This window comes from Cupressus sempervirens, chromosome 5 (assembly GCF_028749045.1).
Source record: "Cupressus sempervirens isolate cs-2001-9-10 chromosome 5, ASM2874904v1, whole genome shotgun sequence".
In the NCBI taxonomy this organism is placed as follows: Eukaryota; Viridiplantae; Streptophyta; class Pinopsida; order Cupressales; family Cupressaceae; genus Cupressus; species Cupressus sempervirens.
This window is the reverse complement of record NC_143122.1, coordinates 470,685,965-470,698,099: the sequence shown is the minus strand read 5'-3', so window position 1 is coordinate 470,698,099 and position 12,135 is coordinate 470,685,965. Positions and strand designations below refer to the sequence as shown.

General features: G+C 32.9%; 1 protein-coding gene across 1 annotated transcript in view; it reads right to left on the bottom strand.

The window, feature by feature from the left end:
• Positions 1-6,182: 6,182 nt before the first annotated feature.
• VPS20.2 (vacuolar protein sorting-associated protein 20.2) overlaps positions 6,183-12,135 on the bottom strand; it is a 55,596-nt gene continuing 49,643 nt past the window's right edge. The window contains exons 5-6 of the mRNA XM_089831341.1: positions 6,761-7,037; positions 6,183-6,581 (exon numbers count right to left, since the gene is read on the bottom strand). Coding sequence (XP_089687467.1) covers positions 6,556-6,581; positions 6,761-7,037 — 303 coding nt within the window. The 3' untranslated portion in view covers positions 6,183-6,555. The remainder of the gene's footprint in view (positions 6,582-6,760; positions 7,038-12,135) is intronic.

Sequence of the window (12,135 nt, the reverse complement as noted above, 5' to 3'; positions counted from 1 at the left end):
AAGCTTGAGACAATTTTCTTAAAATTAATGATAATGCCCTTAAACCACATATGTTATCTTACAAATTGTGTCAATTTTGCTATAAGATTTTGATAGTTTCACCTCACCTATTCTTTGCACTAGTTGTATATTCAAATGCATTTCAAGGATTGTCATTATGTTGGAAAAGTGACATTCTCATAAAAGTTTCAAAGATATCTTTAGCCATGCAAGTGCTTCTACAATGAGTATGCAAATCTAGCTCCATTTTAGTGTTCCAAAGGAAGTATGCCTAATATGCCTTTTTTTCAAAATGTGAATGATATTATATGATTCTCTTGCTCCCAAAAAGAATAAAATTGAATAGTATAAAGTAATATATTAACATGCATACGTTGACCCTATGTAAGAAAGAAATAGGCATGAATCAACCAAATTTTGAACTTAACTTTTAAATTATCTATGGGTCAAATGCAATTTTAAAGTCAAAGTCAACCCTCCATAGGAAAGAAATGGACTTAACTCTACATTTGCAAATTTGACCCCTTACGTAACTACACCCCATATACACATATTTGACCACTATTTTTTAGAAAATTTAAAATGTGTCTAGCTAGCACCCATTTGTTTCCTATTAACCCCTAAATTTCAAAATTCAAGTTTTGTCCTATTCCTTTCTTGCCTAGGATGGATCAGCCTAGCAAACCTTTGCATCTACGCATTTGATTTGATAATATGAATAGGCTCACCTTAAGATAGATAAGTGGATGAATGGGCATTATTTATGTATTATTTGGATGACTACACACAAAAATGTATATAGATGAATTAAAATAAAAGTGGGTGTAAGTGGATACTTGATTAGCACAAGGGAAGGGGGGGCAATATTACATAAGATTACACCATTTGCCAGCATACAAATGAATTGTGTAATATCCCTCCTTTGCTATCACTGTAGACTTAGTTGTTAAAGTTCTATATAACTCTTCTATACATGTAATAGCCCTTATTTGATATTTGTAATACAATACTTAGATATGTTAAGTAATTGATTACGTCAAGTTGTAACAATTTCCTACTAGTAGCAATGATGCTTTAATTTCTCTTACTTAGTTAATGAAATTACTTTTATGACGAGGTCATATGGTGTGTTTTACAAAGATGTTTATTATGTCTGAATGATGATGAGATGTTCATGTTAGAATATGATATTATTTATATATAGGATTTACTATTATACTTACCCCATACTTGCATGTGTATGGTTGGTGTGTGTGTGTGTGTGTGTGTGTGTGATTGACGTGTCTAATATGGTTGAGGGAGGGGGCCGTAATAAGCTGCTAGTCAGGATCGACACGATGTACCACTCCTCGCAATTGTTTGTTTAGCTTAGATATATATGCACATGTACATTCTCATCTTTAATATAGATTCATAGGTACCAGGCATCAACTTTCCTAAATTGTTAGGATGAGCGTACCCTATTGCAATAACTCAATAGTAAGAATGGGGAGCTAATGTTTGGGTCTAATCCCAGCCATAGCCTAAATACTTGTCATACAAGAAAGACTAGTAAATGACTTTCCACCCTTTTTAAACCCATGAGTTTATCTTTGCCTATGTTGTTTGATTTTGAGTTTTGGTCAATTTTGGTAATGTTGTTTTTATGTAGATTTGGCTATGTGATTTATTTTGTAAATGATTTAATTATAATAGTTGAGTTAATCATATAATATGGAGATTTATTAAATATTATTCAATTAAAAAGACAATATTAAAATATGAGAATATTTAATTATTTGAAAACTAATTAAATGTGTGCTTTAATTGAAAATACTTGATTTGGAAGTCTAATTTGAAATTTTGGTTAAAGAGAAATTAAAATATGATGATATTTAATTAATTAGAAATTAATTAAATGTGTACTTCAGTTTAAAAGATTTGATTTAAAAGTTTAATTTAAAAAGTTGCATTAAAAAAAATTAAAAGATTAAGAGATTAAAAATTTAATATTATTGTATTGTAATAATTTAATTAATAATAATTAAACTAGGGATGCATTTAATAATGAGCTTCAATTATTATTATTAATTTAAATAATAAAATACACATATAATAGTCCTTGCACTAATTAATAAAGCAGAGGAAAAGAAAAGAAAAAAAAAATTAATTAAAAAGTTCTTTAAGTGTGCATGAAAGAATTAAATAATTAAAGTAATTATTATTTAATAAAGTTAGTGGCTTTTAAAACATTGGAGAACAAAAACCCTAGTTAGGGTTATTGTTCTTTATAAGGGGGTTGGTAGTTCATTTGAGAAACACATGTTTTGGGGAACAAAACTTGGAATTGGATTAAAAGATTTGTTGATAGTTTCAAAGGGTTTGGATTTGTACGTGTTCACAGATTGTCTCAAATTTTAACTATGATTTTGGAGTTTGAAAATCCATTGTAGAATTTTATTGAAAGATCTGTCTACTTTATGTCTTCATGGATGCTTGCATAATGCTTATTAATTTATTGCATTAATTTTTGCATAAAGAATTATGTCATTGATTTTGAAAAGAAAAACTTATTGATGGAATTAAATCATATGACTGAAAGGTATGTGTTTCCTTATATTCTATTTACAGTCTTGTAATGTTTATTTTTATGATGGTTTTCTTTGTGGTTTGTTTAATTAACCAAGTTAGAATATGCACCAGTGGTGTTTTTGATATTTCTTTTATAATTATTTGATTAAATGTTATGATGTATTTTATGATTCAAGTTGAGATTTATTTTATGAAATATCTTTTGATGAGCATTTATGAGAACTTGGCTTTTGAGAACCAATGTTATTTTTGAGTTGCCTATTAAAGAACTGAATTTGATTATTATGGTTTTTGTGGTATGGAATGCAATTGTGGTTTGTGAGTTTTGGAATGCTAGTCTATGGGAGTGGTTTGCAATGGGGATCAAGGCTCAAAGGGGTTGTTAGGGTAACTCATTGTAAGTTGTGTAATAAGTGATACCATAGTAATTTAAATATTTAGAAAATAATAAAAAAGATAAGTTAGAGATTTTGCCTCACTCGTGCCTTGAGCATTTGTATAGGTTAAGGATGGGAATGAGATGATACCTAACGAGAGGTATGACTAGTTTTCCTCGTCTTTATGAGAGAGTATTATGGTTCTGCATGTGTCACATTAGGAGTCTGGGATCTAGACTGACCAATCTAGGGTAACTAAATGCTTGAAGGTCTGAGGTCTAGTGAGAGACCAATCCAAGGTAACTCAAGTAGCTTGACCATGGGATGACACTCCCTAATATGTAGCCTGAGTCTCCTTGATGGTTTTTTTTAATATCTACTTTTGGTGGTGTATTTGTTAGTGTTGTACTTGTTGGATATACTTTTGATGGTGTATTTATTGTGAGTTGTTATTCATTGATTGGATGTTATTTAATGTTGACAGTTGGCTTTTATTGATGAGTGTCAACTATTTATTGGTGGTGTACTTATTGTTTGTTAGATGTTCTTATTGTTGGTGATTTACTTTTATTGGTGGCAATTGTTATCTGTTGATTATTGTTATTGGACATGTGACCTTTTTCTTAAGGTGGATATCTTTCATTGCCTTTATCTTGATTTGATATTGTATTGTATTTGGCATCTAGATGTTGACTTGGTGTATAATGTTGGTATTGAAATAAGTGTTCTTTTGATTTTGATTATCTCTTCTTCTTGAATAATTTGTGTTACCCTTGAAGTAGAATTGGCTATCACATTGGGGGTTCGAGGTCCAAAGTGACCAGTCTAGGGTAACTAAAAGCTTGAGAGTCTGAGGTCTACTGAGAGACCAATCTAAGGTAACTTAAGTAGCTTGACCATGGGAGACACTCCTTAGTATGTAGCCTGAGTCTCCTTCATAAAAAATTTTAATATCTACCTCTGGTGGTGTATTTATTAGTGGTGTACTTGTTAGATATACTTTTGATAGTGTATTTATTGTGAGTTGTTACTTATTGATTGAATGTCATTTGGTGTTGACAGTTGGCTTTTACTAATGAGTGTCAGCTATTTACTGGTGGTGTACTTATTGTTTGTTAGATGTTCTTATTATTGGTGATTTACTTTTATTGATGGCAGTTGTTATCTGTTGATTATTATTATTGGACATGTGACCTTTGACTTAAGGTGGATATCTTTCATTGCCTTTATCTTGATTTGATATTGTATTGTATTTGGTATCTGGATGTTGACTTGGTGTATAATGTTGGTATTGAAATAAATGTCCTTTTGATTTTGATTATCTCTTCTTCTTGAATAGTTTGTGTTACCCTTGAGGTAGAATTGGCTATCGAGATCCCTTGCGTAGGATGTTTATGATTTGATTATCTGTGTGGATCTTACATTATCTCTCCTGCATTGTGGGAGTGAGAGTCTAACTAGGTGACCACGCAATCAAGAGGTAGTGTTTTCTTACCATTTGGGTCCCCCTCAAATTTGTTGATGTTGGATGCTCGTTGAGACAGTTGTACCATTTATCATTCTTATTCTTATCTTGGAGACTTCTCTTTGTTTGATGTATCTATGCATCATGTGTTTTGAGATCCTACAAGATATTGCATTGCATATTGATGCACTTCTATTTATTATTGCATACCCTGCGACATGAGCAATGAATGATGTTATCTAAATGTACTTTATCATATCAGTTGTTTTATGTACATGTATATGAAATTATGTATGTGTTTATTCATTTTATGATTTTGGATATTGTAATTGAGACTTAAACTAATTAATATAACTTCTTAAACGTGACTCAACATGAAGGAACCCTTGAAGAATGGAAAATAATATCTATAATTGCTTGTGTACTTGATGTGTATGTGTATATTACTTCCACATTGTTATCTTGTATTGTTTAAACTTTTTTTTAAAATTGTTCAGTAAACATTGTAACATGTTAGGTTTATTTCTCTTGGATTGCCGAACGAGACATTACAAACTATAACTCCTTAAAAAAGAAAAATAATAGTAATAATAATAAATAAATAAATAAATGGCATAAATATGAAATTTTCCCATTACAAATTTGTAGATAAATTGAATCATTCCCTTGAATGTACTATTAAATTATTTAGTCAAGCCCCCATTCAAGTGAGTGTTTGAAATATAGTACATAACCAGGTTCCGTAAAAGCCCCTTCAAAAGAAAATAGTGTCTTATGCTACACCTTCTGAGGAGTACATTACAGCATATTTGTTTTTAAAAAAAATTAGGAATGACATCAGCCCAAAGTCTTATGTAAAAATACCATAATATTAAAAACAAGAACAAGTGGATAAACCACCATTAGGAAGGTCCAAGCTATCAAGAATCAACTCCCAACCCATAAAGGTGTCTTCCACATCATCTTGTTCTCCATCTAGTAGCGGATATTTATTGTCTAGATGGGAGATAGCAAGGTCCATATTTTTCCAAACTTAATTACTTCCTTTGCTTATGTGACTGGCATTGAGTCCCCACAATTTTCCTTATCCCACATCTTATTTTTATTCTAAATGCTTTACAGCACATCTGGAAAAAACGCAATGAGAGATAAAAACAACATAACTTGTGATGGATATCAACCCTGGCCTTAAAAAGATCCATTAAGTGGATCAAAACCAAGAATGTACCTACATAAAAACCAATTTGTCAGATTAAATAAAACTCCCTTCTCCCTAACGACGTCCACCACCCATCCAAAGGAGTAGAGTTAAATGGTACCAACGAAGTATATAAACCAATTTTTCCTTTTCATTTTGATCTTAATACCTTATGGTAGATCAAAATTGTTCAATTGATGTGTAATAAATACAGTTAATATGCCAGGCCTAAGAGCACAAACTTCACTTCATATCCACAAGGGACTTGAGCTGCACTCCATAGTCTGATACACAACAGTACTTCTGCATAGTAAACTTAAAATAAATAGAAAAATCAATAAGATCTCTGGATAAATGAGTCACTATACTGACCATTCATTGCACAGAAATCTGAGATAACCTGTTGCTCATTATCGTATATTCTAGTAATGCATGTTGACAATAAATGAAACCAAAAATAGTACTAATGAAACTTTCTTGCAAGTAACCATGACTCAAAAATGATGACTAACAAAATCTCATGATGGTAAATACACAACTTCAGTGGCCATATGAATCTCACACAAGTAGCTTGTCACAATAACAATTAAATATGAATCAACTGTATGTAAGGGTAACAATTTCAGTACCTTTATGCCTCATTGTACAAAACTAGTAACCAGGACTATCCAATTCTTCATCATGTGCAAAATAAACCTTTTAAACTGAATATTTCAACAATAACAACCAGAAATGTGGCATTGGTTGATGACAATGAAGAGAGACAAATTTACAAAAAATTGTTTTGAGACTACACATCAGGCAACTGAAATCATTGTTAATTATAATTAAAGCTGTCGATGCAGAGGTTGCTAAGTATGATTGACGGAATGGATATGGATTATTCCCATGTGAATTGTAGCTTATATTCCCTATTATAATCCAATAGCATCACACATCCCTGTTTATGCCAGTAAAGGCTCTTCTCGCTCTGCACCTCAAGACAAGTAAATAAGATGTTGATTTATTTCAACTTTACAAGAAACAAGAGCAGAATTTAATCAATCATTAAATGCACATAATGTATGTTCCAAGCGTACTTGCATATGTGTGATCTAGAAAAGATGCATGATAATTAAAGATTAGATATGTAAGAACTACATTTCTTACCTTTTGCATTTGCTTGACTTGAAGCAAGAGATGTTGGCACTCTTGTTGGAACACTTGGAAGGTCCAATATTTCATCATGTTCAATAGTTGTAATAGCATCAATATCCAAACTGTTGCCTGATAATTTTTCAGTGCCCACTTGATTCCTTTGAGGCTCCTCCACTGCCTCCTTTTTCACTCCCTTTGCTGCTGTCTTCTTGGAAGGAGCTTTAGTCTCTTCTTTTTCCTCCAAATCTATGCTTGTGTCTGGCACAGATGGTAGTCCCTGAAGGGCCATCTATAAAGAGAACAAAAAAAAATCAAGCTAATGGGTGTGACAAGTATTCAAAACACTGATTCATATAGCATTAAATTGAAGAAATAAACAACACAACCATTAAAAAGAAAGACTTCTCTAACAAACATTAAATAGAAAAAAAAAAGTCGCAGAGATTTCTTGTCCACAATGAGATGATCAAGTTTTTGTACAAAAAAAACATCATATTGTCATAGACAATAAATAAGCTTAGGTACCGTGAAAGAGAGCATTATGATTGTGAATGTATTGGCGGGGACATCTCAATTGTAAACTGAATTTAAGAAAATTATTTGTCTCCTTCAGTAAATGAAGACAAGTTACAGTCACACAGGACTAAGGCTCAACTGAAGTATTTGGCTGCTGTTAAAATTTTAAGCATATCAATGTAAATTAACTGGTTTGAGTTGCAAATTGCAAATTAGGAGTTGAATTAAAAAGTCCCCATTGTGTTATTCTTAAACCATATACAAGCAATCCAACCAGATGTTACACGACAAGATCAAGAATTTAAAATGGACTTCAAAAGTTTTGACTTAGTTGTAGTAACTGTTAGTTGTAGATTACTAAGAAAAGTTAAAATAATTTTATACTTCCAGTTTTCTTTGTTAACTTACTGACATGACCTGCCAATATAGCACTCAACTGTGCAGTAGAGAGCATCATGAAATATTCTTCTATAAACATTTATTAACTATAACATTTTCCTGTAATTACATCCTTGAAAAGGGCCACTGACATAGCTACACATAGACTTTCTTATGCTACCCTTCTTCTAGATCAAACTGATATTCTATCCTTGTAACAGGAAAATTTTAGAATGATTGGACTATTTTCTTTGAGCATTTTGAATTAAGTATTCAAGGGCACTTGCTTTATTGTATCCGTATCTTTAATATACTAATAGTAATATCCTATTAATATTTTTTATTAATAATATAAAATCTTCAAAAGATATAATTTATTGACTCGTATCAGACTTCGATCCAAAAGCTGTAAATTAAAAAAATGCATTAGTTATTTCTAAAAATCAGTTTGTACAAAAATATTTATAAAACTTTGTCCTAGCTTTCAAATTGGTCTACATTTTAACAAATGAAATCAATCTGGTTTCAAGATCTGTCTTCTATCCAAATTGAACTCTTTCACTCAGATGAGTCGTATAGTTTTTTTGGCTTCTTTCCTTTCATTACATGCTTGAACAAATAAATCTACTATAAAAGAAAATAGATGATAGTATGCATGCAGTAACATAACATATTACATTGGTGACTGGACCACAAACAAATACGCATAAATTACAAATTGATGTACTAGCACAAAACCATGGGAAACCATTGCTTTAATCTGCAAAACCCCATGTAAAATATAGTTTTATTTTAGTTATAAGGAATTTGATTATAAAGTTTGACGTTAACAAAATGTTTATCACTCTACTAGCCCCTGAAGGTTATGACTGGATGGACCAAAAGGCTTGTGGTACCCAGGCTATTTTGTCTTTCAACATACTACTATATAGTAGCTATTTATTGGTCAACTAGTGTAGCCTTTTCTGATTTACGTAACTCGTGGGAAATTAAAACAGCATATTTAGTCCAGACAAAAATTGGCAATAACTTGGTCCTCCATGCATCTTGTAATATGTTAGAATTCAGAAAATTAATTTTAAGGTAAACTATGACAACTGAACCGATTTCGAGACTAGCGAGTTTTGCATGGACTAGAATGAAATCGAGATGCTTGCTATATTCTGCAGAGGATAAAATGTAGCATCCTGAGAAAACTGCATTTGTGGCTACCAACTACTCCTGTTCATTAAATGTCTTACGGCCCCACAAGAAAACACATCAGCAAAATTCAACGGAAATCAAAGAATACATACAGACAACTAATTTGAGGAACTGCAATTGTAGTATGTACAAATGGACTGCAATAAATCTGGAATGGTAGCTATCATAATACAGTGGAGAAAATCTAGTGTCCTGAGAAATTGTATATGTGTCGATCAATTACGATTCTCCATTGAATTTTGATCTTCTAAAGGCCACACGAAACAACATATTAGAAAAATTCAAGTGGATGCAGAATTTACATATGACACATGCATGTATAGATACATATAAGTTATACTGAAACAAATTTGATTATGTGTGACACGGAACAGAAAGCTATCAACTTAGCCTCTTTTTTGCATGTACCCATTGAAGATATTTTGAAAAGGAGAAATTCTTAGTTTGTAATATTACATATTGATTTACTTGTATTAGTACATACTGTAAAAAGTTTGGACAACATTTGTCCAGAGTGTTACGATATAAGAAACTTAATTTCTATTTACTCTCTCGTTTGTCTTTTTCTAATGGTCACTCTTTTCGTAATATTTCCATAAACTCTTTCTGTTCATTATGGAAACTTTCTTTTTCATTCTTTTTCTCTACAAGAATGTTTCTATATCCTCTCTTTTGTTTGTTATAGAAACATTCTCTTGCATCTTGTATATATAGATCATTCGTGATCTCTGTTTAACCACACATTCATTATTTTACCATAATATGGTATAAGAACAAATTGAAGGCCTCTTCAAGAAATTTAAATTTATTTTTTGTAATTATTAGTTCAAAATTTTCAAAATATTTGCCCGAGTGTGTTCAAAGTTTGCATCCTTTTTCTTCCTCCAAACCCAACTAGGGATTCGGCATCCAATTTTTTTTTGCAATTTTCTTTGTGCAAAATCTATCTTTTTTTCAAATCCGCCCTCTGTTCGAGAACTCTGCAAAAAAAAAAAGTTTTTAAATCTGACAGGTTTTTTTTTAAAAACCCTCGATTCCTGTGTCGAATTAACAATTTTTTTGCAAATACCTAGTGAGCTTTTGCAGTTCTGAACTTAGTCTCGCTTTTCTCTAGGTGCATCATTTTCCGTGCCTCAATTTTCGAGCCAGCAGAATCAAAATCTGATGGCAAATTCTATCTAGGTTTTTCCGTGCCTTAATTTTCAAGCCAGCAAAATCAAAATCTGATAGCAGATTCTATCTGGGTTTTTTGAGCTCTTGTCCAACTATCTCTTCAAATTTCCTGGGTCTTCCTTCAGTCTACCTCAAAGTTCGTGCCATCTCAATTTTTCACACTTCTTTCATTGAACGACGTGGAATGGCATCAATGTCCAGTCTTATGCTGGAAGACAATCAACGTTTCAACAGAAAGAACTACAACACTTGGAAGCTGAGAATGATGACGATCTTCGAGTACTGGACGGCCTTGAGGCACTTGTTCTAGGTACCGAGACTCGTCACACCACAGTCAATGCTACTCAAGATAAGTTTGATGAGCCTATTCGTGAAGCGGTTATGCTTATTAAGCTTTTAGTTACTAATGATCAGGTGCCTCAAGTGTCATTTGGCAAGACAATTGCGAAGATCTACAAAATACTGAAAGATCTCCACGAGACATCAGATAAAAGCAAAGCCTTCGTTCTGTCATTCTCCATGATTATGGATAAGCATATGTCCTTACAAGACCATCTTCTGAAGATTAAGGACATCAAGGATCAGTTTGAGGCCATTGGCCGTAAAATGGAGGACGAGGATATGGTGATCATTACTCTGAAAATCCTACCACCATCCTATCAGCACTTTATTGGACGCTCAACATTACTGCAACTATTGTTGACTTGAAGTTCTTAGACCTGTGCACCAAACTTCTGCAGTAGGATCGTTGAAAACAACAGTTTGGTAACAATGCTCCTTCATCCTCTGAACAAGTGTTTTCAGCCCAACCCTTTCATAAGGATAAAGGCTTGTCTTAGTCATCTGCTCAATCTCAGAATAGCTCCAAGAAGAAGCAAATCCGGTGCATCTACTGCCATCGATTTGGTCATGTGATCCAAGAATGTAGGACTTGCATTACTTTTGATCAACGGAAGCAAGGTAGATCCCAACCATAGGCCAACAATGCAGAACATGTAGACCACCCTAATCAACCCAAAGCTACCTTTTACACTTTTTGAGGTCATGTAAATTTTTGCTTGTTGAAGATAAATTGACCATTAAGGGAGGGCATTAAGATATTAGATAGTTTCTATTTACTCTCTTTCGTCTTTTTGTAATGGTCACTCTTTTTGTAATGTTTCCATAAACTCCTTTTGTTCATTATGGAAACTTTCTTTTTCATTCTTTTTCACTCTACAAGAATGTTTCTATTTCCTCTCTTGTATCTTGTATATATAGATCATTCATGATCTCTATTTAATAACACATTCATTATTTTACCATAATACGGAGGGGAACACTATATAGTATATAGTCACTTATTCCACCAAACAAAAATGTATACACATGGAAGCATACTGGTATCCTTTGGCAGTTTGCTAACACTGTGTATCATTCATTATCTATTAGATAGGGAGAAATGTCTAGTAAACATGGATGCGAAATCTTATATTAATGTATGCATGTAAAATTTGAAATGCCTTGAGTTTTCCTAATGTGTTATTTTGTGTTTTTATGTGGCCTTCAAAAGATCACAATTCAATGGAGAAGTGCAACACACACACACACACACACACACAGATAGATAGATAGATAGATAGATAGAGCATTTAATCCAAAATAATCAAACTCGCAAGAATGGTATAGATCATAGTTCTTAATCTAGCCATTCAACCCTTTTATCATTTTGATTTAAATTATTGCCTGAGCCAGATGATCAAATTTAGCATGGCTTAAGGATCTTCTTATCCCAATAGAAAAGACCCCTGAGTTGCATCCATTTGCATGGCATTGAAAAAGTGTAAATGGAATTCAACTCCAAAGTTTTAACTTTCAAATCACAACAAAATGTTATATATTTGTACTAGACAGAATTGGATTTGTTAGTTCTAGCCTATGTTCCCCGGGGACGGCCTAAAACCCCCCGTTTTGGGGACGGGGGGACGGGTATGGGACGTCCCCCAGGCGTCCCCAAATTCCCTTTTTTTGCAGGGAACATCCCCGAAACTTGGGGACGTGGGGGGGACAAAAGGGGGGCGGCCAGCCATCCCCGGTACGGAAAGGGGACATCTAGCCGTCCCCCGACCATACCGGGT